At 47.4% G+C, this 23,045-nt stretch overlaps 6 protein-coding genes and 1 non-coding gene across 11 annotated transcripts; 4 read left to right on the top strand and 3 right to left on the bottom strand.

Moving 5' to 3' along the window:
• The first annotated feature begins 348 nt into the window (after window positions 1-348).
• On the top strand, window positions 349-1,402 carry LOC113205582 (ATP synthase membrane subunit K, mitochondrial). Its single transcript, XM_026421255.2, has 3 exons — window positions 349-512; window positions 1,021-1,110; window positions 1,183-1,402. The coding sequence occupies exons 2-3, from the start codon at window positions 1,024-1,026 to the stop codon at window positions 1,264-1,266; spliced, it is 171 nt and encodes a 56-aa protein (XP_026277040.1). The 5' UTR covers window positions 349-512; window positions 1,021-1,023; the 3' UTR covers window positions 1,267-1,402.
• Window positions 1,392-2,945, bottom strand: LOC113205578 (pseudouridylate synthase TRUB2, mitochondrial). Its single transcript, XM_026421250.2, has 5 exons — window positions 2,777-2,945; window positions 2,477-2,665; window positions 2,183-2,399; window positions 1,963-2,099; window positions 1,392-1,887 (listed from the first exon to the last, which is right to left on the bottom strand). The coding sequence occupies exons 1-5, from the start codon at window positions 2,904-2,906 to the stop codon at window positions 1,469-1,471; spliced, it is 1,092 nt and encodes a 363-aa protein (XP_026277035.1). The 5' UTR covers window positions 2,907-2,945; the 3' UTR covers window positions 1,392-1,468.
• Window positions 2,946-2,967: 22 nt separating this feature from the next.
• Window positions 2,968-8,679, top strand: LOC113205573 (CLK4-associating serine/arginine rich protein). Of its 2 annotated transcripts, none has more exons than XM_026421240.2 (19): window positions 2,968-3,097; window positions 3,596-3,711; window positions 3,795-3,892; window positions 3,976-4,145; window positions 4,221-4,520; window positions 4,615-4,790; window positions 4,911-4,984; window positions 5,082-5,267; window positions 5,361-5,456; window positions 5,538-5,804; window positions 5,888-5,932; window positions 6,000-6,107; window positions 6,188-6,304; window positions 6,391-6,433; window positions 7,025-7,115; window positions 7,201-7,306; window positions 7,385-7,567; window positions 7,654-8,151; window positions 8,238-8,679. In XM_026421240.2, exons 2-19 carry the CDS (start codon window positions 3,610-3,612, stop codon window positions 8,251-8,253), a joined length of 2,676 nt encoding a protein of 891 aa, XP_026277025.1. In that variant the 5' UTR covers window positions 2,968-3,097; window positions 3,596-3,609; the 3' UTR covers window positions 8,254-8,679. The 2 variants fall into 2 exon arrangements, with proteins under 2 accessions (XP_026277025.1, XP_026277026.1); XM_026421241.2 differs by lacking the exon at window positions 2,968-3,097 and adding an exon at window positions 3,215-3,394.
• A 166-nt stretch (window positions 8,680-8,845) lies between these two features.
• On the top strand, window positions 8,846-12,022 carry LOC113205579 (rho-related GTP-binding protein RhoU-like). The gene is made up of 3 exons (XM_026421251.2): window positions 8,846-9,142; window positions 9,600-9,658; window positions 9,730-12,022. Exons 1-3 carry the CDS (start codon window positions 8,950-8,952, stop codon window positions 10,171-10,173), a joined length of 696 nt encoding a protein of 231 aa, XP_026277036.1. The 5' UTR covers window positions 8,846-8,949; the 3' UTR covers window positions 10,174-12,022.
• A 28-nt stretch (window positions 12,023-12,050) lies between these two features.
• LOC113205581 (uncharacterized) lies at window positions 12,051-12,989 on the bottom strand. Its single transcript, XM_026421254.2, has 2 exons — window positions 12,668-12,989; window positions 12,051-12,523 (listed from the first exon to the last, which is right to left on the bottom strand). The coding sequence occupies exons 1-2, from the start codon at window positions 12,846-12,848 to the stop codon at window positions 12,231-12,233; spliced, it is 474 nt and encodes a 157-aa protein (XP_026277039.1). The 5' UTR covers window positions 12,849-12,989; the 3' UTR covers window positions 12,051-12,230.
• A 795-nt stretch (window positions 12,990-13,784) lies between these two features.
• On the bottom strand, window positions 13,785-13,856 carry Trnaa-cgc (transfer RNA alanine (anticodon CGC)). The gene has a single exon. It is a non-coding gene; the product is annotated as a tRNA-Ala (tRNA).
• Window positions 13,857-14,886: 1,030 nt separating this feature from the next.
• LOC127749900 (polycystic kidney disease protein 1-like 2) lies at window positions 14,887-21,703 on the top strand. Of its 4 annotated transcripts, XM_052269900.1 has the most exons (7): window positions 14,887-17,558; window positions 17,765-18,731; window positions 18,876-18,995; window positions 19,118-19,348; window positions 19,454-20,085; window positions 20,386-20,694; window positions 20,766-21,703. In XM_052269900.1, the coding sequence occupies exons 2-6, from the start codon at window positions 18,567-18,569 to the stop codon at window positions 20,546-20,548; spliced, it is 1,311 nt and encodes a 436-aa protein (XP_052125860.1). In that variant the 5' UTR covers window positions 14,887-17,558; window positions 17,765-18,566; the 3' UTR covers window positions 20,549-20,694; window positions 20,766-21,703. The 4 variants fall into 4 exon arrangements, with proteins under 4 accessions (XP_052125860.1, XP_052125857.1, XP_052125859.1 ...); XM_052269897.1 differs by having other exon boundaries at window positions 14,887-18,731; window positions 19,118-20,085; XM_052269899.1 differs by lacking the exon at window positions 20,766-21,703 and having other exon boundaries at window positions 19,118-20,085; window positions 20,386-20,749.
• The last annotated feature ends 1,342 nt before the right edge of the window (window positions 21,704-23,045 follow it).

Below are 23,045 nucleotides of genomic sequence, written 5' to 3'. Positions count from 1 at the left end.
CCCCCCCCCCCCCCGGTGTGCGCAAGCTGCGTTTGAAACCCTATTACTGTATCCATGATGCTGCTTGAGCAGGCTTTTTCTCGGAAAAGAGAAATCACTAACGGCGGACAGAATGGCACGACGTAACAAAATTAGGGAATGCTCATTTCACTTTCGGCTAAAGACGGGCTCACGCGCTCAAAGGATTTCAACAGTTCTCCCCCTTGCCCCATTTCCACCATTTACGTTACCGTGGGCGTCACCATTTCAGAGCGCTATTATTAAAGGTTTAAGCCTGGCGTTGATTGCAACACCTTTATTTTTAATAAATTATTAAATTTAACTTTTCGTTGTAATTGCCTATTACTTTTTTGTTAAAACTTATCTGGTGATTTTCATGTGAGCCGTTGGCGGCTTGCTAACACCGGTTGTCAGATGTTTCCAGTCCACCTTCACGACCCTGCCAGTGGTCATTGATCGTGTGGTCTCGTCTCCACATTTCCTCTTAGTTTTGTCCTCTCACATTTCTAATCGTAAGTTTTAGTCAGCAGATATTCAACTTATTTTTGACATTGTTTTGAGTCGTTTACCGTACCTGCCGGGGCATCTGGATTGCGCTGTTTCTTGACATCAATTGCTGCTCTAGCAGACAGAGGTCATTTTTCCAAATCAATTTGGTCATTAATTTCTTTCACCATTGTACGTTGATCTTTTTTTTCAATCTATACGTAATGGTGATAATTTCAATGCATATTAGGACACTTGCTAGCGCCGCCTTCCTGTAGTCTTACATTCAACTGAAGTTGGAGGTTATCTCATGCATGTAGATGAACGGGTTATTCTTTGTGGCCTCTGGCAAAAAAAAAATTCTGTGAATGCATTTCAAATTTATTGGCGCTTTATGTTTTGAGTATGCCCGTGTTGATTCAATGAGTTGCACCGTTAATAGTTTGCAGGCAGCTGATTGTAAAACAAGATACATTCAAACGATTCCCTTGTTGCAATTGGTGGTTTTTAAATGTTTCTCTTAATTTATTTCAGGAAATGGCTGGCCCAGACCCCCCAGAAGCAGCTAACATTAAGGGTATTTGGAAGTACTACAACTCCACCACAGAAGCAGGCCGAGCGGGAGTAAGTTAGCATTTTAAAATGATCAGTTTATATCATACTTGAACTCCTACTCAACATTATGTTCTGTTTCAGGCTGCCAAGATTACCTTAGCTGCCATGGGCTTAGCACTTATTTACTTTACCATGAAGCCCAAGGCTAAGCCTGCCACAAAGTAAACCCATTTAGTCAACTGCTTCATTTAAGAGGTGTAATGAAGCATCTCACCCACAATGTCACTTGTCTTGGATTTTATTTGGCATCTTAACTTGAAAGTCTCCGGTATTAATAAAAACAACAATGATTAGGTCTTAATCTGATTTATTATTTTATGTATGTGGCTACTTATCACAGTTTTTCAAACAGTCAGATAAGGCAAGATCACTCTTCATTTCCTGAGTGCAACTGGCCATTAATTTGGTTCCTAGATTCCAAATGGTTTAGCCTACGTCGTTCCCTTTGATTTGCTGGTCCTCTTACTGCACTAGAAAGTGGCTGATTCCAGTCTTCTCTGTCTTCATTTTCCCACTTTTCTTCCCTATTCATTTCCATAGGGACTAGATCAATATTTTCTCTTCTGCCAGACTTAATATCTTCTTCATTGATAGCATTACACATTTGAATATTTGATGCTATCTTGTCAACTTTCCATTGGTGTTGGAGAAGTGCATGCTCCAAAGTGAATGGTCCATATCTAATGCATTTAATGCTATTGCACCTTGCTGCACTCTTCACTTTTAAACCAATTGTATGGATGAGGCCCATGAGTTGATCTTCTCTCTCATTAATGCAAGCAACTTCTGCAAGAAGAAAGGGAAAAGCATACAATTTACCATACCACATAAAAACTATAATTGAGAACACATTTTTCATACCAATTGTGAAGAAAGGCCGGGTGAAATCAACACATTTAATGTTGTAGATTATGGGGAAACTGTCATCTGCAGGACGCAGAAGACCTTTAACTGCAAGATCATAGGCAGTTTGGCTTTGTATATTTACTCCTGAGTTGCTTTTGAGATGCAGGATACATGAACATTATTATTAACTATGAAAAATTAGATTGCTCTAGAGAAAAGCACAGATTTCACTTACTGATACATGTGGCGTTGGTGTGACGACTGCATTGCGGCCACCACACTATCAATGATTGACCGATGCACTTTATGAAATGTTGTCCTCTCAACTACTTTACCTGACTTGTGCAAATTGTCAGTTGCTAGACCAAGCTGTCCAACTAATCTGTAAACTCTTACTGGTTTAGAACTCTCTAAATCTTTAGCCAGATGTCTTCCGCCGTTTAGACCCACCACTGCAAAATAGTACATGTTTTTATAGTTTCTTTTCAAATCACATAATCTGTACAATAAAAAGTTAAAATATACTCACTACAAACGCCACCACCATGCAATGTGAGAGCACTGGCACAGAAATACCGGATCTCTGATGGTTCATAGCGCGGCCCAATGACTAGGGGATGATCAGAGTAATCAGTTTCTATGGTTTCCACTGGCATTCCCACAGTTGCATCGTATCGAATGACTTTTCTGGGTTGTCGAACAATCATTTTGTTCAGTCCTGAAAGAGAAAATACTTAAACTCTAAACATACATCAAATCAGATAGGGTTAGTTATAGTTAGGTAAGGAGGCACTTCCATCGAAGACAGTGCCGATGGAGACAACCCTACCTGCGGGAATAATAAGCCTTAAATTTTGCACGAGACGTCCTAAAGTGATGTCGGGTGGTTTGTAAACGCATATTAAACCGTGCATTTGTTTCCATAATACTGAAGCTACACGTTCTGTGGACAGCGCCATTGTTTGTTGTAGGAAAAAAAAGAGGGGGGGGGGGGCAGCAGACAGCTTTCTGACTGACGACTGACGTCACCAAGAGGGTTCGATTTCGCCCTTGTAACAAACGCGGTTTAAACCGCACTGCGGGCGGCTGTACCATTTTTGTTATAGCTATATTAGCATATTTTTCTATTTTTATGAAAGCTATTTTATAGGTACGCATGATGTTTATTGCAACACCTAGTTTCCGTTATTTGTGGTTCCATTCTAGCACCCTCCTTGCCTTCACTATTGCTCATAGTCCTATATCCTATTTGCGGAACGCGGAGTTACCAGCTGATAATCTAAAAACACTTTGAAAATTTCGTGAATAATTTTTTTAGTGCTTATTTATACAGCCCAGTGTTTTCCAATATCTTAATATTTTATCATTGGCTAAGAATGCTTCCTCTATCCTAGAAAGAGCACTGCGATTGAAATTCAAAGATTGAGGTTAATCCTCTGATCTGATGGTAGATGTCCTATGACACTAGAAAACTGCTTTTTTTCTTTTAACCGTTTTGATTTTGATAGGCAGTTTGCCCAGTTTGTTAGCATATTTTGTTCTCACTTCTTATATTTTTGTATAGTACTAAAAGTACTTAAAGATAGTTCATCTTTTGACAGAATGCTCATTTGCCACATTGTATTAATGATTTACATTTCATTTTCAGTAAAAAGATCCAAGATGATGTGGCATGAGGCTCGTAAACAAGAAAAGAAGATACGTGGCATGATAGTAGATTACCATAGAAGGGCAGAAAGAAGGAGAGACTATTATGAAAAAATTGTGAGTGAACATTTGCATACATATTGAAAAACTAACATAGAGTAATCAACAGACATTTATAGCATTTTCTCCTTCTGTTTTAGAAAGCGGATCCAACTCAATTCCTGCAAATTCATGGCAGGCCTTGTAAAATTCATCTAGATCCAGCTGTAGCTGCTGCTGGTGACAGCCCAGCAAACATGTATGCACAACTTCTATTTCACGTACTTTTTCGTGATCTTTTGAAAATTTTCTTCTACTCTCATACTAATTTTTGTCTATCAGGATGCCGTGGCAGGGGCAGGTTGATACGCTCATTGATCGTTTTGACGTGAGAGCCCATCTTGACTTTATTCCACAACCTCAGGATGATGAAGAGGACTCTCCTAATATCGAAGAACGTCAGTCGAATTATGAGCGCTACCGCATCTTAGTTCAAAATGAATTTTTAGGAGGTAGTAAAGTTTCTCAAATTTAACTAAACTAGTCATCAAATCATCTTTGACAATAATATAAAATTTGTGTTGCAGTACCAGAGGAAAAGTTTTTGCGACAGCTTTACCTAGAAGAACAGTTTGGACCTGTTGGTGGTCAGCAGTCCAAAGAACCTCCTCCCAATCCTGACAAGAAAGGGAAGAAAGTGCCAGGGGCTGCCATTGGATATGTTTATGAAGATGACAGTCCAGGTTTGGGAGTTGGATCAGGTTTGGGCCCCATTCCTTTACCTTCAGCCACTATTCCACCCCCTCTGGCAAAGAAATTGGATAAAGATGATCCAAAAATTGATGAAAATGCTGAGGATGAAGACGAGGATAGTGATGTTGACTTTGGTATGTTATGGTGCTCAACTATATTTGTCTTTTGGTGTGGGTGTGATGGATTTATCTGACGTTTATGACATCTTATCATTTGTTTGTCAACCAGATATGTGCCTGGATGTTAGTAAAATTGACACAAAACAAGCTCACGAAATGAATCATTGTGGTCTTAGTTATGGAATGAGTGGCAACGACTTCTTCAGTTTTCTCACAGACGATTTTGAAGAGCAAGAAGCATTAAAACTTGCAAGAGAACAGGAGGAGGAAAAAGCAATGTTTGCCGTAAGTGTACTTTTATAAGGATATATCTGCAGTATCTTTATTTGAAACTCTGGCCAAATTAGGTGTCTTAATGTAGCTCCTTAGTCTGAATGCTTCAATTTAATCAATTTCTGACTTCAGGGCCGTAAATCTCGTAGAGAAAGAAGAGCATTTCGCGAAAAAAAGCTGGTTGGTCGAAAAATTAGTCCTCCAAGGTATTGTTACTTTAAAAATTTTTGAATCCAAATAAAACAATTGATTGCTTTTAAAATTAAATCAAGATCTAAATTCCTCCTAATCTGTTATGTTCAGCTATGCCACCAGATCAAGTCCCACCTATGACCCGTATCGCATGTCTCCAAATTCAAGATCTAAGTCTAAATCTCAAAGTAGATCACGGTCAACCTCTCCTGTGAATGCTGGTGAGATACAGTATATCACTTGCTTTGGTGGAGAGGAAGATGGAGCTGCTACAGGACTTCCCACAGACAAGCTTATGTAAATATAACATGATACATCGATTTCTTTTAGTTTCGTGTAACATTTATAGGTATGCCATAAGAACTGTTCTGATTTTTCCATCATTTCTAGTTCCAAGCCAACACTCAAGGAACCTGCCAAGAGAGCTACCAAACGATCACATTCCTCCTCATCTGACCGTTCTGCAATCAGAAGGTTCAAAAGAAGGTTAGAAATTGTCAAATAGTGAATTCATTTCTATGTTTTTATGTATGTTCTTTTCATTTTCACCTTTTTAATTACTTGCAGATCAAAATCTCGATCTAGGTCCCACTCTCGTTCTCGATCTAGATCTTTGTCAAGAATTAAATCAAGTGATAGACGAAGGAGAGGGTCTAGTTCTAGTTCTTCTAGATCATCTTCTCGTTCTCGTTCAAGATCTCGTTCTAGATCTCGTTCTAGATCTAACTCGAGACTCCACTCCAGGTCAAGAAAGAGGTCTTCTTCAAGATCGTCTCAGGATAGCCGGCACCACTCTAGAAGATCTAGATCAAGGAATAGATCACGTAGTTCTCGGTATTTTTCTGCATATTTATATTTCTATTTTGAAGTTTATCTGGTCAGTGGCCCTTTTTATTAACTATTTTTATATTTTCAAGGAGACAAAGAAGTTCATCTAGGTCAAGGAGCCCATTGAGAAATAGGTTTGTGTCGTGTATGTCTGATCTCCACTTAGTCATTGCATAGTTTCAATCACATCTTTTCTTACAGGAGGAGAAGTAGTAGCAATAGTTTAAGGAGATCTCGTTCCCCAAAGTCAATAGGAAAGAAAAATGTATCCTCTGACCATCAGTCGCAGCCACAGCAACCAGTTCAAAGGTAACCTTTGTTATTTATTGTGTAGAATTATGTATTGCAAAAGTTGCCATTTTTATCTTAATACTTTATTGATCTTGTAGATATTATGGTCGCCGCAAGGGTGATACTTCATCATCAGATCTTGAAGCTTCAGATACTGAGGATTCTTCTACTCTCTCAGAAAGAGTAGGAGCTTCATCGGGAAGTAACCTCAACAAGTAAGAAATATTTGTTGTATCCTCCATTTTCTATATATGTAACTACTCAATTTTATATAACATTTTTGTCTATTTCTCCCTTTTAGGAGTAATCGATCTGGATCTGGTAATTCTCGGCCTGCAGCCAAAGTCAGTAAGAACCACTAAGATATCTATAACTGTTAGTGATGTTTAGCCAGGTCCTTTTGTTTCAAACATTTCTGTGAAATTTTTAATTTTAAATTTCCAGTTTAATAATTTTACTTTTTCCTTGATGCCTTTACTGGTGACATAACTCCTATCAGTCTCACAGTCACTAAACTGTTGGATTATACCAATATCCATTGGTTTATACCATTGAGTCCTAAGTTTCAATATAATTGTGTTTAAATAGAAATTTCTTTTGCAAGAGAACCTTTTGAGAAAAAAATCTTAATGTCTCTCCTTTTAGTTTAAATCAATTGTGTCAATAATATTTACATTATTTCAGCTTGGGAACTTTGGCTTTCTTATTGTAGTGGAATGTATTCTGTTAATCTGTGTTCTTTTAAAGCCTTCTTCAATTCTTGTTTTCCTGTCACATATATCATATATCATCTTAGTGTAATTGGTTGCAGTATATGTTTTGTTGTGACTTGCAACTGGGCTAATTTTATTATTGTTTTGTTTCCTTTCTTTTTGTTTTGGGTGAAAACTTTTGGAGTATGATGATTTTTCTGACATATTTGTTCTACGTTTCAGGTATCAAACTCTGTAGGCACTATAAGTGCTTCAAAAATGACTCCTCAAGAGAGGCTTAAGAAGAAAATGCAAGCCTTACTTAACAGGCAATGTAAGTTTATGGCTGATTTCCATGACCAAAAAGTTTTGTTTTCCTTTGAAGCTTTTAACTACAAGTTGTCTTCAAATTACTTTAGATAAGGCAGACAAGAAAGCTGAAAAGGCCCGAATGGATAAAGCTGAACAAGAAAGAAACGATCGGAAGGAGGAATTGAGAGAATTAGCATTAAAAATGAGAAGAAGGTTTGTATTCAGATTTCTAAATCTTTTTTTTTTTTAATGAAATTTTACAAACTGTGAACACAATTTTTCTGTAATCAGAGAGCGTCAGAAGCGTCACAAGATGAGGGATGGTGATAGTGCTAGTGATGACGAAGATCGTAGTCAGTGGAGCTCTGATGATTCTGACTCCAACAGTGATAAGAGTTCTCCAACGCGCTCAAGACGTTCTCGCTCTCAGTCTCCTGAACGCAACAAAACTACTGAATCCAGGCATAGTAAATGGTTAGTAATCAAAATTCCTTAAAATCTAGAATACAGTTAACACCAAAACCATCTGAGCTTATTTTATCAAATGAATATGCTTTCAGGGATGTACCAAACCGTAACTTTCTTGATGAAAAAAGGAATAGAGATGAATCAAGAAAGGAAGACCGTTTCAAGCGAGATGAAACTAGCAAGGGGAGTAGTAGTAGTGGATATGGAAACAATTCATTTAGGAAAGAAGAAAACTATTTCAGAGATGATGGGAGTAGTAGTTATCGCCGCGATGACGAAAGCTACCACAGAGATAGTTCAAATTATAGAAGAGAGATGAGCAACCATAAGAGGGATGACATGAGTACATACAGGAGAGATGACAACCAAGGGGGACCCAGTCGATTTGACTCCTACAACAGGAGAGACTTTGGAAATAGACGATATGATAATGATGGGTACCGGGGAAGAGAGGATTCTCATTTTAAAGGAGCCGGGCGAGGGGATTGGAATCGGCGCGAGGATAATTACTCTAAACCTCGTTATAGTGGTCAAAGGAGAGATGAACAACAAAGCTATGATGATCGACGCAGTGATTCTAACAAGCCCAAGTAAGTTTTTTCTGTCACTTTGATTTGGTTGATTATTACTTTCTACCCATGCATTTGTTTAATGCCGTATGTTCTTATAATTTCAGGCTTGTAGATTACTGATCCAAGCAAGTTCACCTTATACCAGCATTTTAAAACACTTCTCAGAACTTTTGCTTATGTCCTTTGATTGTCATATGCTGCTGCCGTTTCTTAAATAGAGCACTGGGTTAAAAAACTTAAGTTTCCTGTTTTTATGTTGTTTGTTTTCTGTTTTGCTTGTATTATGCCAGTGGGTTTAAAGGAGCAGAACTGGAAAACAGGAAGTTATAATGTTTAATTTTGAAACATGTCTTGCTCAGTGTTATAATATATACTGTGATGTATTGTTAATTTACTTGTATTGTGAAATAATGTGCATGAAAACTGTGTGTGTGAGTTCCAATGGGAGGGTGTTTAAAAATTTGTTTGAATGTTGCTCAAACAAGTATGTTTGAACAAACAACTTTAAAATAAAAAGTAAATGAAGAAAAATTACGCATCTTAAAATTTATACCATTTCTACCCTCTTCTCATGCCACATATTCCCAATAGAACCCAGCATATTCATCCCTCAGAACAAATACAATTGAGATGTTATCATGGTTCAATACTGGGTCATCGTCTCCTCTCCCTCGCCTTCCCCCTCCACACATTCCCTTCCCCCACCCTTCGCACCCATGTCATGACGTCAGTGTGTTACGATTTGTAACAATAGTGGCGAGCTGGAGTAGTGAACCCACCTGCAGCACAACACTTGTCCATGGGACGGTTTCAAGAATGCCTCCTTCTGCCCTGGGCTGCACTAGACGATTGTTAAAAGCAGATGAGTTGGGCACTACTAGCTCCAGTGAAAGGATCAAATGTGTCTTAGTGGGCGACGGAGCCGTGGGAAAAACTTCGTTGGTGGTTAGTTACAGTACCAACGGTTTCCCAAGCGAATACATACCCACTGCCTACGACAATTACAATGGTAATACTCTTAACACATTTTTGTTTATTAAAATCCTATCCAAATTTTCTGGAGGACAGGCTTTGTTTTAAGCAGGTGCTGAAGCTCCAGGTAGCTGGCAAGGTCACTGAACAGGAGCTTGTAATATCAGAATTAATTTCCTTTGTTGGGCCCTATATGAATATTTGGTGTACTGCATTCCAAATTTAATGCTTCCATTTCGTAAACAGTTTAAACAACCTATTTGTGTTCTTTAGAATTACTTTTACAGTCAAAAGGATTGTCACGGAATTTATATTATAGAACAAACCTAACCCTCCTTGTTTGTGTGTTGTCAAAATCTGACCCTGACACCTGTTCTGCAGTACTAACTAGCCATTTTTCAAAAATTGTTTTTTCTTCAAAACTTTATCATCCACATTTTGTGGGTTATTTAATTTAAAGACAACATATTAATAAAATTGTTTTTCCTTTTCAGTTTTAGTCCAAGTTGATGCACAACCAATTAGCCTTCAGCTGTGTGACACAGCGGGACAGGTATGTTGATGACTTATTTAGTTTTTATTACAAATGTCAACTGTGAATAAGAATTAAAATTGTCTGTACAGGATGAATTTGACCAGATCCGCCCGCTTTGCTACTCCGACACAGATGTTTTCATGGTATGTTTTAGTGTTGTATGCCCCACATCATATCAAAATGTAACCGAGAAATGGATTCCAGAGATTAAAAGGTACTGTCCAGATGCTGCAATCCTTTTGGTGGGTACTCAAAGTGATAGGAGGAGAGACGTACGCCTTGCACTCCAATTAGCTCGCTATGGACAAACACCAGTTACAGTGAACCAAGCCAAAGAATTGGCTCGTCGTTCTGGTGGAGCTGGGTATATTGAGACTTCAGCCTTAACCCAAAGAGACTTAAAAGAAGCATTTGATCAGGCTATAGTCTGTGCATTAGCTCGAAAGGGGAGAATAAATTCTAAATCTTCTGCAAAGCAGAATTGCCCTGGTAAAAAATATTCATTTTGGAAAAAATATTGTTGTTTTACATAGAACTATGTATTTGTGTTAAAAACGTCTTCCGCATTTTGGTATTAACAAACATAGATCATTTTATCCTCTCTTAAAATTTCATGTCACTTTTTAACCGTCTTTGGTCATTCTTTTGCCTTATGTAAAGGCATTTTTTACTCTTTATTTGACGTGTTACATGACAAGTTGCTTAGTTATGTAAAACTCAGAGTAAAGTAGATGTAACCATTAATATCTTGTTACAATTCTTTGTCTCTCTCATTATTTTTCCTTGGCATTGTATTTTCATCAATGTCTAGTAGAGTACTAAAAGTACACTTTTGTAAACTCTGAATTTGTTAAGTTTTAATAATTTCAGTTCCGCATTTCTTTATTTCCACGTTTTTCTCGCTTTTCTTAAGTTGAGTATGGCCATTTGGTTACTTTATTATGTTTTTAAATGATTGATTAATTAATTGTGTATGTTGCTGATCGCATAATCTAGTTGTGATAAAAGGTCATTTTTCTGTTGCCTGGTTGCTTCAAAAGATCAGCAGATGTATTTTACTGTTTGATTTATTGTGCTTCTTCTTTGGTTGTGATATTTGGGTAACTAATTTGGCCTAATTGTAGAATGCTTTGTGCTTTTGTTCAGCGGTACACTTGACCTCATTTTTATCTTAATTTTTCTAAGCTCCATGTTTAGTTATCTTGTCGACTCCTTTTAAGCTCTAACTTGAATACGGTTTGAAACCATGTCAAAGTTGTTACTTCTTCTTGAATTCTGAGGTCGATAGGAAAGTCTAATTTGTTGGCATAGTGTTCTTTTTGTGCTGCTGTTCTTTTTGTGATCTACTTGTCAAATTATGTTGAAGCTCTTGATCTTAAATATTTTGGATCATGATGAAATTATTACATTTTTCAAGTTTTGCTTTTATTTTGGACATGTACTATTTGGACGTGAAACACTCATCAGGTAGCTGAGCTGTGGTTGGACTAAAATGTGAAATATTGCCATTTGCATCTTTGATTTCTTTTTAAAAGACATAGTCATTTGATGGGTTGTGACTATTGATATGCATTTTGTGGACTTTAAGTAAGGGTAGCCTTAGTATTAATTTTTTGTTATTTAACCAGTTTTTGGTATAATGTGGGCCAGACTAAGTTTTATTTTAATTTTATTTGAAAGAGATGAGGTTTGGGTTACATGGACTACCTATCATTTGCCATTACATTTCATATCTACTCTGTTAGTTCCTTCATAGTTATCACACTAATGTTATCTTATACTCAAGTAGGTTTAGACTTTGTATGTTTAATTGTGATATTGGAGTCTCTGGATTATTAGTGTCGTTAATTTAGTGTAAGTCAGTTTAAATTTTAATTGTGAAGACACATTTTCACCTCTGTCCATTTTTATGGTCTTGATTGTTCGTACGCAGATTATGCTCTTCACTCTTTGGTCCTTGTATGTAGTTACAATTTTCAGTTACCTACTAATTGGGCAAAGTTGAAGGAAATTTCAGCTATTTAAAGAGAGAGAAAACGTACTTTGCAACTGAATGGGCCTACATTTTATTTCTTCAGGCAAGTTTTGCCCCTTTTCAAACAACTGTATCTTGGATTTCATAAAACTTATATCCGTACTCTCTATGTATTGTTGAATTGAAACCAATTCGTCTGGAGTTTTTTTTATGTAAGATATTCATTGACTGTTACATTTATATTTATCTAGCTCTTTCTATTTTTGTGACCTATCAATTCTTTTCATGTGAAGTTTTCGTGCTTCAAAGAGCGGTCTTTGTCTGTGATTCTACAAATGTTTGTTACAATATGTACATGTTATTGTTGTATGTGTACATAATAAATGGGCTTTTGTATTAAAAAAAAATTGATTCATTGGAAAAACAATCACTCACTTTCTTAACATAGCAATGTCAGGTACTTTTATTAATAATTTTAGATGCAGCGTGCTCTTACGCACATTATCAATAGACTGATTATAGTAATACATGAACAAAGAGAAAATATAAAATTGAAACTGGTATCAATTAACATAAAGTAACCAGCAATTATTAAAGTAGCGGGTCTATATAAACTTATGACTGTTTTTCTTCATCTGAATCATGCTGCTCCAGCACTTGAGACAGGTGATCTGCTTTGAGGAGTTCAACCAACTCACCCACTGTCAGAGCCTGTTTGTCAGGCGCAACATACCGTAGTATAGGATGGTTGTTATTGACAGGCGTATCCAGTATAAAATCATCATCATCAAGGACAACTTGGTTATCATTTGAGAGGAAGTTCATCATGGATGACTTATTTTTTTCTTCAAGGGATTTTATGATATCTTTCCCTTTTCTCTTGGACTTCAGCTTTGCCAACTTGTTTTCTACAAAACAAACAAATAAACAGGTGGATAATAGAAAGAGGCTTGGTAAAATGAGACAAAGCAGTGTAGGCCTGGGGTAGGTTACACCACATGATTTTCACACAATGAGGCAAACCGGGCAAACCAAACATAAAAACTAGTTACCTAAGGAAGCTAAATACTCTGCTGAATCTGGTAGACGGTTATTTGTGCCTGCAGAACTGTCAGTTGAGCCAGCAACAAAGCTGTCCTCAAATCCCAAGGATTTGTCTTCGACTTCATCTGCGACATGAATCGTTGATTCCTCGGAGTCTGTCTTCCAGGGGTCGACCACAGTTGACTTCATTTCTGATGAGGTTTATTCATTGACGTTAACGTAAAACACAGCTGATTGTTCGTCAGCAACGCCTAAACACGACTGACAACGTTTGACAACAACAAATCCATAAGACAAAGAACAGCAGAAGCTTCAGCACGATCTGCGAATATCTGGCATGGTCGCCACAGTCTTGGATACAAATACTTCACTTTAAAAAAATCACAAGCACTAATAACCGTTCCAATAAAATAATTTGTGGAAATTAATATACAATTCTGACTAAAAAAAAATTTGTATCAAATAACTATTAGCACTCTTGCATGTAATCAAAGTCCGAGCTGCGTACGAGCAGTTGGCGAAAATGAACCAGCTGGTGGCAATTGTTTCGGCGGGAGCCAAGAGAAGGGAGACGGGGGAGTGCTCCTAATTAATTCCAGTTTATTTATTGATCTACTGGCTTCTGAATCTGTGTCAAAGTAATGTGAGTAATTTAAGCTGAATTCGAAGGAGCAAGAACAATCACAAAATTATGGCAAAACGACGTAGCATCCCCACTTTTTCATATCGAAATACCGCCAGGTTATGGCAACTTGCTTTCCTTCTCAGTTTGTTTATCTGGACATCTGCCTTAGTCCCGTGTAAAAATGGTGGCGAATTAAGCAACGATGGTCAAACGTGCCTGTGCTTTGACGGTACGAGAATAAAAACCATTACTCATTGAAACTTCGACGCAACTCACAAATACTGACTATAATTTTTTTTTAAATGTCAACAGGTTTTACGGGTTCAGACTGCAACGAGCTGGTCGACTTTTGCAAGAATGAAGACACGTACAACGAAAAATGTGCCACGAATGCCTGCGTCCCTACAAACAATGCGTTTTATTGTACAAGTTGCAAAGACAGTGGCAAAACGGGGATTCATTGTGTGCGAGGCAAGTAAGCTAATTTTAAAATGATGATTTGGAGATGCTGGGATTTGAACCCAGGACTTTCAGCATGCGAAGCAGACACTCTACCACTGAGTTACATCCCCGGATGCTGAATGAAGCGCGCCGTCCGATACAAGCGAAAGCTACTGCGCGGCGCGTGGTCTGCCGCGCGACCGCCCTGCTCGGTTGGGGGGGGGGGGGGCTCACGAATTTCGTGCGCTACGACTGAACACCACCTAAGGTTCTCTGCTTGGTGTGCTACAGACGCAAATGACTCAACGGCGACTGCCGAAGCGCCGTACTTTGTGTTCCTGCCGAAAGTCGGCCTGTTCGAGGAGCTGCCGGTGCTGTTCAGCCTTAGGGAGCTCGGCGACGACCTCACTCTCAAGGTAAGGGCAACGTCCTCGCTTTGAGCCCCGCACCCTTCACCCTCACTGGAATCCCCAAACAGGTATTGTGGGGGGACGGCGTGGAGGACATCAGGCAAGGGAAGGACTTCCACAGAGGCTTCCTCCGCGACGAGGTGCCCTCCATCGGTCTGGACGCCCTCGCCCCGGGGACGCCAGCCTTCAAGGCCTTGCCCCCGGGTACGTAGCGACGCACGACCAAGGTACCGGCACACGTTTGTTGTATCCAGTTAAGATAAAGGCGCGCTTCGGTCCCGATCGCCCGGCGCCACGAGAGAAGGGCGCCCTTCTCTCATGCCGGCGCCCAGCTATTGGTACAGGGAACCACGGGCGCAAGGCGCGCCTGACGCCGCGACTCGGCTCTCTTAACTGGGTACAACTGTTGTTGCGCACCACCAATGGCACTCCGCCCCCGCCCCCATGACCCCCAGAGCGCCGGTACATCGTGCGCTTCTCGCACTCGTTCAACCGGTGGCTGTCGGCGAAGGGCCCCGTCAAGAACTGGTTCATCCTGGAAAACCAGCCGCCCAACTCGATCGGCAAGGAGATGCAGCACCAGTTTGCGCTCAAGGTCGTCTTCCCCGAGGCCGGGACGCTCCACGGCCAGGACCACAGCGTCAAGCTCAGCATGCCCGAGGTGTGCGTATCCCGCCCCGGCCCGCCACGCCCCGCCTCGACACCCCGGACTCACGCTATACGGTCTCCTTGCAGCGGGGGGATCTTCGCCTCGAACCACATGATGCCGCACTGGAGTCGGCGCGACTCGATCCTGGTGCTCGGCGAGGCGGAGGACTCGGTGACCATGGGCAGCGCGGATCAGTACATCTTCACCTACAGTCTGATTGTCAGGATTGGGACCGCGGGTGAGTGGGCTGCCGCTGAACTCAGCGAGGCTCTACCCGCTGCAGCTCGCTGTGCCGAACCTCATCGACGTCCACATCCCAGAGCAGGTAAACAGACCGCACGTCGTCTCGCCGGACAAACGCTTCCACGCCGCGCCGTTCTCCGTGCCCATCGGCAAGCACGGCCTCAAGTACTGCGCTTGGAACGGCACCAGGCTCGTGGACTTCATCATGGTGAGGCTGACTTGGAGCTGGCAGAGGGCGGGGCGGGGGCGCCTTACCGTGTGTAACGCGTTCGTCCCGCTCGCGCAGGGCTACTTCCTGGTCGTGCCGTCCCCGCTGCAGTTGGTGATGCTGGGCGGCTCGGCGCGCACCGTCTCGCCCCGCCAGGCGCTCGTGCTGGACGCGAGCGCCTCCATCGACCTCAACGAGAAGGACCTCCGCCGCGTGTCCTTCACGTGGACGTGCGTGCCCGAGGACGACGAGGACGGCGACGGCGGTGGCTGCCCCTTCCGGAGGGCGACGGGCCCGCGGTGGATCGTCATGTCCCACACGCTCAGCGACGGCCAGCGGTTCACCGTGGTGCTGGAGGCGGCCCGGGAGTTCCTGGAGACACTCGTGGTCCGACAGGCCGTGACGGTGGACGCCGATCTAGCGTTCAACGTTGACATCATGTAATATTGCCCCCCCCCCCCCCAGCACCTCTTCCAAGATTGAAAATAGCCGTTCGATCTGATTGCTCCTCGGCGAACAGATGCGAGAGGAATTGTGGATCCGGCCTCGGTGTGCTGTCTACGGAGCGCGTCTCACTGAGGGCCCGCTGCTCGCCGTCTTGCCCGAAGCTCTCCTGGTCGCTCAGCCCAGCCCTGGGCTCCGGGGAAACTCAAGGGAGCAGAGAGGCGAACCTGCCCCTCGGATCACAGGGGCGACGATTCGTCATCGCACCGCCCAGCCTCGTTGAGCACTCCAAGTACTACGTCAACCTGAGTGGTGGGGGACCTGTTCTTGCTCGGCCGCACTGTTTGGCAAACCTTCACGACTTATTGAAACTGTCCTTGACGCTGCCGTGCAGTGCCCGTGGGTGACGCGTGGGTCGAGGTGTCGTCCCTGAGCCTGTCCATGACGCCCAAGCCGGACCACTCGTGCAGCTCGCGTGGATACGGGGTGCGGACCACCATCAAGTGCCACGACGTCTCGGACCCTTCCTCCCGATGGACCACCTACACACTCTACAAGTTCTTCCAGCGTTCGCCCAAGGGCGGTGCGAAAACCATGCAATTGCCAGTGCCGAAACATATGCCAGTTGGATTTTGTGCCTATAGTGGTGACCGTCGTGACGCTCTCGGGCGTGTGGGCGGGTTTGCATGCTCTCACCGCGTGGCCCGAGAGAGTAGGCAACCTGTCCACACGCGCGCATGCGGTGCGGTATCCGTGACGGGGTCTGTCAGCCTCAGCCACCTCGTACTGCAATAAGGGAAAACAAACGAGGCACGTCTGACTCCAGGGCGGGTCTTGGTCGGCTACACGTTCACGGGGATCGGGGTGGCCCTCGTTTTCCTCAACGCCCCCGTCGAGGTGGTGGCCACCATGCCGTGGGGCGCCGAGTGGTCCACGAACCTGACCGTGGCTGGGGTAGGTAGTACTACAAAGTACACACGAGGATAGAGTAGGAGTCGTGCATGCGAAGTGCATGGCTTGCGTGTGGAGTCGACTTCCGTCATGCAGTTAGTCCCCGTCCCCGACAGGGCCGGCCCTCCAGCCTCAATCTGTCGACGACACTCTCCAAGGCGGAGGCGCGGTACCACATGGGGAACGAAATGGGTGAGTAGCGCCACCCACCGGGTTGTGTGACGCGATCTCAGAGGTTGCTGACGAAACTATCCCTCTCCAACGCCAGTGGCCACCGTGATGGTCGCCTCCGCCCTCACCGTGATCCTGGAGCGGGGAGAGACTCCGGATCAGAAGGACTTGTCCGCCGCGGCGGCTCTCTGTAATCAGGTTGGACTCCAAATGCCTGATCAGATCGCATCCAAATTCACGTCGAGTCCGTTGTTGGTTGTTTGGTCACTCTCTGTGATCGTCGACCTCCGTCCGCAGTACATGGGCAGCACCCCGCACGCGGCCCTCTGGTGGCAGTACGCCGAGCTGACCCTGATCCTGGGCGAGCTGGGCATACGCGGCGCGGGCACGTTCATGGACGACCTCTCGGAGCACTTGGGCGCGATGTTGGTCGCCGTCTCGGACCAGCTCGTGCAGCTGGCCAAGAACCGGGAGCCGCCCGCCATCAGCTCAGAGGACGTGGAGGACCGCTTCCGGTGAGGTCGACGTCGAGCAGCAGACTCTGTTGAACGCCTTCCTACTCCTATGGTATCTCGAGTACCCCATTTTATTTCACTTTCTCAGGAAGATAACCCTCGTTGTGACGTACATGACGGTGGATGCGGACAGCGACATGGCCAAACAGATTCGCAATCTGAGCGTGAGCGAAGACGAACTGGAGCCGGACTACCTGCTGTACACCGATTTGATGCCCGGCCACATGGAGCGGGAGCGCAAGGTCCGTCGAGCATCGATGCTTTCTCGAGCAATATTATATAGATTCTCCGAACTCTCAACACAAAACAGTCCGGGTAAAAGTCAGAATAGTCTTATTCATTTTCAAAATTTTGTGAAAACATGATGGTGAAGTACTTTTTACAATGAAATATTTCACAGTTAAATTTTATTTGCAACATATCTCTATTTGGTCTTCCTTGACGCCAGTTTCGAGCTGGCGCCCGCGCCGCCATCAAGACCCTCTACAACATCATCCGCGCCGAGCAGTGGAGGCTGCTGCCGGGGCTGCCGCCCGTCCAGATTGACGTTGACTCCAGCGGCACCGCCGCGGGCCTCGGCAGGATAACCGTGTGGAGCCAGGTGGAGACGATGGCCGGCCTGGCTGAGCGCCCAAACGCGACGCTGCCGGAGAACTGCGACTTCCACGTGGATGCGGAGAGGGGCCGCGAGCTGGACCTGCGCGCGGACGCGTTCGCCCTGACGGTGTGGTTCGCTGGTGCGCTCTATCTATGCCCTCGAGCAATCTTGAGGGATCCCTCCTACGACGATCTGCTCTCTGCAGGTGGCGTTCATCAGGGGCAGCCTGACCTGGTTTGAGCCGGTGCCGACCGACATCTACTCGAACACCCCGACCTCGGCGCTGGTGGACTTGCAGGTGTTCGACGACGGCCCGGTCGGGCCGGCACCCCCCGTGGCCGAGGTCATCGGCGTCACCCTGCCGGCCCCGAGCGCCGTCGCGGCGGACGAGGCCCGCGTCCAGGGGCAACTGCGGGCTCTGACGAGGGACGCCGAGTGGACGGACCACGTGCTCGTGTACCACCTGCACGCCTACGACGGCACGGGTGCGGTGCAGGTGACCTTCCCGGCTCGCGCGGGGGGGCAGGGGCGCGGTGGAAGCGAGAGGGCGGCCGGCGTGAGTGTTAGCTTGCTCGATCTGTAGTTGAAGCAGGTGGACGGGATCAAGACAGTTTAGTCACTGGTGCCTCTCTGCTCCCACTTGTAGCTGGAAATGGTGGTCGTGCTGCAGGAGAAGTGGCCCAAGAGCAAGGACTTCTACTCCTCCCGGGCCGTGGTCGTCAGTCAGACCCAGGACGTCGTCATCGGCGTCGCCGTTCGGAACAGGCTCAACTCGTTCGTGCACCTGGGATTGGCGTTCGCCAACGCCACGTTGGAGGTGCGGAGAGAGGAATAGAGGCAGATAAATGAACTGCAATCGGGGCAGAGTGGTGGGAACGCGGCCCTGGCTGGCGGAGTGGCGGGGGCTGAACGGAATCGCAGCGTTAGCGCCCCAATCTACTCATCAACATCACGTTTGCAGAAGGCGGCGGCGAGAGGTCAGACAGAGATCACCTACGACTTCAGCTTCACCCCGCTCAATCTGGCCTGCAAGAGCTGGAGCGACTCGCGCTACCGGTGGGTCACGGGCGAGCATAGGGAGGTACGGGAAGGGGGTGGCCTGACCTTGGCCAGCAGACAAGCTTTACGCCCACAATGTACCCTTTTTGCAAAGTACGCTCACCTGTTTCTTTCTTCTTATTCGTTTCACCGCCCCACCTCCAGCTGTGGCAGCTGAGCGGGCCGCGCGCGCTCACCTGCGCCCTGCACCACCTGTCGCTGTTCTCGGGGCTGGTGCTGCTGCCGCCGCACTTTGTGCACCCGATGCGCGACGCCGCGCTCTTCGCCACGCTGTACCGCAACTGGCTCGTGTTCGTGTACGTGATGGTAACCCTCTTCATCTGGCTCGTGTGGCTGCCGTTCGCCATCCGCCAGGACCGCGTCGACAGAGAGGAGGTGGGGGTCTCGTACGAGAGGAGTGCTAAAGAGCGAGCGTCTCCCGCGAGAGAGAGGAGTGTAGAGGCTGGTCCCTCTGTCGGCTCACATTCACTCTCGGCGCAGTGGAGGGTGGTGGTGCTGGACGACATCTCCCCGGAGGCGCAGTACCCCTACCTGGTGTCGGTCTTCTCGGGCAACCTGGCTCAGGGGCAGACCACGGCCTACGTCGGCATCCGAATCTGCGGCGACAAGCAGGACAGCGGGGTTTGTTACTTGCGGAGCGGAACTGGGTTGGACGCTAAAACTTCAGTGCAGTTACTTTTGAACCTGGAAGAACTTAGACTGCTGCTCACGAACTTGAGTGATGAACGTCTACCAAAGTTCCTGAAGTGTGACTATACTGTGCCCGGGCAGCCGCACATGCTGTCGCACGAGCGGCGCGCGCTCAGCCGCACCTACGACGACTGGTTCCTGCTGTACACGTCGGGCCCGCTGGGCGAGCTGCTGTCCCTCGAGCTGTGGACGGACTGCGCCGGCATGCGGCCGTACTGGTACTGCGAGAAGGTGCTGGTGGAGGAGCTGCGCACGGGCCGCGTGTGGACCTTCCCCGCCTACTGCTGGCTGTCGCTCGAGCACGGCACGCGGCGGGCGTGCGTCACGCTGCCACCCGCGCCGCTGCTCTGGAAGCACCGCTTCAACTCGCTCATCAAGGCGACGGCGCGCGGCGACCACACCTGGCTCAGCGTGCTGTTCAGGTGAGGCAGGCGTCCAATAAAGCATTCCGGTAAAGCTGAAATGCAGAAGAATGCGGGGAAGAAGAAAACAGACATCGCTATGCTTTAGCATGGCGACTTCCGTTTTATTGTTCCCTGCATTTTTCTGCATCTCAGCTTTACCGGAATGCTTCATCGGATCAAAGCGCGAACCTCGGAGAGGGATTCTTAGCAACCGAAACTGATCGGAATGAACTTTACTCTAATGCGAAATGGAACGTACGAAACGGCATGGATTCTCATTCTTGACATACTTTTGACAGTCACTTCTCCCTTCGCCAGGCACCCCCGCATGACGTTCAGCCGCGCCCAGCGCCTCAGCGTCGCCTTCTCGGAGCACTTCCTCGACATGGTGGTCAGCATCATGTTCTTCAATGTGGCAGAGGAAGTGGGTAGGCTATGCCTGGAAAAAACGGCTGCAGGGCTCGCGACCTTCTGCGGGTGACATGTTGCTTTACTGCTGACATGTGCGTCCGTGGCAGAGTCGAATCTCACGACCGTCCCCGAGATGCTGTGGCACGGCTTTATGATCGGCCTGGAGAGCAGCCTGATCACCATGCCGGTGGCGCTCCTCATCAACTGGATCTTCCAGTAAGTCTCTGGACTGGATTCCTTCCATAGACGCCAGTGTGTTTCTGACAACCACTTCTGCCCGTGCGAAGGGTCGAGGAGGTGGAGGCGACTCCCCCCGCGGGCGAACAGAAGAGTTCGGCCCCGCTCGACCACTGGCCGTCGTCGGGCCGGGCGTCTATCGCGCCCTACGCCGTGGCGTCGATGGCGAGCGCCAGGGCGGCCGAGGCGGGCGTGGCGGGAGCGGTGTCTGCGGGCGCCCTGGCCGTGGCGTCCGCGACGGCGTCGCCCGCCGCCGCCGCATCCCTGCTCCAGGCGGTCGGGGAGTGGCTCCAGCCCGGCCCGGCGCAGTACGAGTACGTCCTCGCGCAGCCGGGGGCTCCGGCTCTGGGCCCAGCAGCCGGCGAGGTCGGCGCGCGGCCGAGGCCACGGGCGGTGCGCCCGGGGCTGGGGCGAAGCAACATGCAAGGACCATCGCAGCCGACCCTAATCACCCCCATTGCGTTGGGAGAGACGACGGAGGGGGGCCTACCCGTCTCCAGGATACCGTTGGAGTCGAGCATCAGGATGACGACCGAGCGATGTTCTGGTGCGGTTCCGACTTTGGTGGCCCCGCCCTCCTCAACGACTGACGCCTCCACTTCCGCATCGGATTTCTTCCCCACAGGCTACCGGAAGCTGCGCATCCGGACGGTGCCCCGATCTTCCGGGATGCCCACCGTCGTCGTGTACCTGGGCGGCTGGGTCGACCCGAACGAGAGCGAGGAGCAGGATGAGAACCAGGCAAAACTGAGGTGCACCACCCGCCGGCTCTTCCATAAGATCGCTCGCTCCGCTGGAAATGTCGCTGTCCCTTTGGTACTTACAACTACTCCGCCATTCCTGCAGACCTCCAGCCAATAGGTCCGCTGTCATGGAGGCGGCGACCCCGTCGGTGTCTGTGTCGGTGCGTGCAGATCCCTCGACTTCATCGGCACCGGCCGAGGTCGGCGCCGACGCCAGCACTCTCACTTTACCCATGGAACCGCCACTGCGGGGCGCCAGCGAGGCCGCCGCCAGGGCCGCCACCGGGACCGCGGAGGTGCCACGACCCCTCGCTGTCTTGGAGGTGCAAACGGTCGAGGCTTCGACTACCGGTGAACAGCGGGAGAAAGCGGTGGGGGGTGCCGTCAGCGTCGTCTCTGAATTACGGCTCGGAGACAAAAAGCCAGAGAAGAAACGGGACGAAAAGGAGCAGAAGAAAAAGAAAGAAATGCAAATAATCAGAACCTCGAGGCGAAAGAAACCAGATGACGGAGAGAAAGACAAGAAAACTACCAAGGAGAAGACAGAATGGGATTTTCGTCAAAGGCGAACGTGGAGGATTGCGACTGGCTGGTAATAACGCAGTCTCTACGGCAGTTGTTACTTTCCCACCATAGTCACGTTATTTTGACCAATCTTTCTGCATCTCCAGGGTGCTCTGCTCTGTGACGATTGTCACGAGTGGATACTTTACCATCCTGTACGGCCTCAAATACGGCTGGCAGCAAAGCTGGCAGTGGTTCATGGCGTCCATGTCCTCCCTTATTCTCGGCATCTTCATCATTCAGCCCATTAAGATGATCCTGGTAGCCTACATCTTCGCCCGCTACCTCCAGGTGAGCTCGAGGCTATGTAGGTAGGCCACCCGCCCGACAGCACTGAGCAACGGGCCGGCCCACCCGCCCGTCTGCAGGCGCTGTACGGCCGACCGCAGGGGTGGGGTAGGCCAGCCCGCACGACACCCCTGCTCAGCGGGCTGGCCCACCCGCCCGTCTGCAGGCGCTACGGCCGACCGCAGGGGTGCCAGTCTGCCCGTGCCACGGTCGGCTGCTGCGGGCCGCGCGAGCTGGGCCACCGCCGCCCCTTACACGCTCCTATCTCTACGCGCCACAGAAAGACACGCCCCTGGAGCAGAAGTCGGCGCCCTTCTCCCGGCCGGTGACGCTGCCGCCACTCGTGCCGCCCAGGTACCGCTCGCCCGGCACCAACGCCAAGATGTACCGCAAGCTGACCCGCACCGAGGCGGAGGTGCTCCTGGTGCTGCGCCGCCACCGGCAGCAGCTCCAGAAGCGCGCCATCGACACGCTGCTCTGGGTGCTGTGGATCGTCTTCATGTACGCCTGCGTGACGGCGGCCTCGGACACGCTGTACTTCTTCATGCAGAGGCACGTCTCCAGCATGGTGCTGTACGCCACCCACACCCGTACCAGGCAGTTCGGCCAGTTCTACGACGTGTACGGGTAAGTATACATCGCGCTTGCGGGCAAGCTCCCGGCCGAAGCTCATCGCCGTCGTTTGTTGTGTTGCCCGCAAGGTTCAGCATTCGTTAAAAGTAACGATTAAGTTAA

Source organism: Frankliniella occidentalis, unplaced genomic scaffold (genome assembly GCF_000697945.3).
Source record: "Frankliniella occidentalis isolate FOCC.00 unplaced genomic scaffold, Focc_3.1 Scaffold105, whole genome shotgun sequence".
NCBI classification, from domain to species: domain Eukaryota; kingdom Metazoa; phylum Arthropoda; class Insecta; order Thysanoptera; family Thripidae; genus Frankliniella; species Frankliniella occidentalis.
The sequence above is the reverse complement of the archived record's forward strand: the minus strand, read 5'-3'. Positions and strand labels throughout refer to the sequence as shown.

Coding starts and splice junctions, on each gene's coding strand:
- LOC113205581 (XM_026421254.2), bottom strand. CDS start 12,848: ATGAAGTCAACTGTGGTCGACCCCTGGAAGACAGACTCCGAGGAATCA. Junction 12,524..12,667: donor AGAGTATTTAGCTTCCTTAG/GTAACTAGTTTT, acceptor TTTGTTTTGTAG/AAAACAAGTTGGCAAAGCTG.
- LOC113205579 (XM_026421251.2), top strand. CDS start 8,950: ATGCCTCCTTCTGCCCTGGGCTGCACTAGACGATTGTTAAAAGCAGAT. Junction 9,143..9,599: donor TGCCTACGACAATTACAATG/GTAATACTCTTA, acceptor TTTCCTTTTCAG/TTTTAGTCCAAGTTGATGCA. Junction 9,659..9,729: donor TGTGTGACACAGCGGGACAG/GTATGTTGATGA, acceptor TTGTCTGTACAG/GATGAATTTGACCAGATCCG.
- LOC113205573 (XM_026421240.2), top strand. CDS start 3,610: ATGATGTGGCATGAGGCTCGTAAACAAGAAAAGAAGATACGTGGCATG. Junction 3,712..3,794: donor GAGACTATTATGAAAAAATT/GTGAGTGAACAT, acceptor CTTCTGTTTTAG/AAAGCGGATCCAACTCAATT. Junction 4,521..4,614: donor GGATAGTGATGTTGACTTTG/GTATGTTATGGT, acceptor TTTGTCAACCAG/ATATGTGCCTGGATGTTAGT.
- LOC127749900 (XM_052269897.1), top strand. CDS start 18,567: ATGGTGGTCGTGCTGCAGGAGAAGTGGCCCAAGAGCAAGGACTTCTAC. Junction 18,732..18,875: donor TCGCCAACGCCACGTTGGAG/GTGCGGAGAGAG, acceptor TCACGTTTGCAG/AAGGCGGCGGCGAGAGGTCA. Junction 18,996..19,117: donor TCACGGGCGAGCATAGGGAG/GTACGGGAAGGG, acceptor CCCCACCTCCAG/CTGTGGCAGCTGAGCGGGCC.
- LOC113205582 (XM_026421255.2), top strand. CDS start 1,024: ATGGCTGGCCCAGACCCCCCAGAAGCAGCTAACATTAAGGGTATTTGG. Junction 1,111..1,182: donor CAGAAGCAGGCCGAGCGGGA/GTAAGTTAGCAT, acceptor GTTCTGTTTCAG/GCTGCCAAGATTACCTTAGC.
- LOC113205578 (XM_026421250.2), bottom strand. CDS start 2,906: ATGGCGCTGTCCACAGAACGTGTAGCTTCAGTATTATGGAAACAAATG. Junction 2,666..2,776: donor AAGGCTTATTATTCCCGCAG/GTAGGGTTGTCT, acceptor TTTCTCTTTCAG/GACTGAACAAAATGATTGTT. Junction 1,888..1,962: donor CCGGCCTTTCTTCACAATTG/GTATGAAAAATG, acceptor TTCTTCTTGCAG/AAGTTGCTTGCATTAATGAG.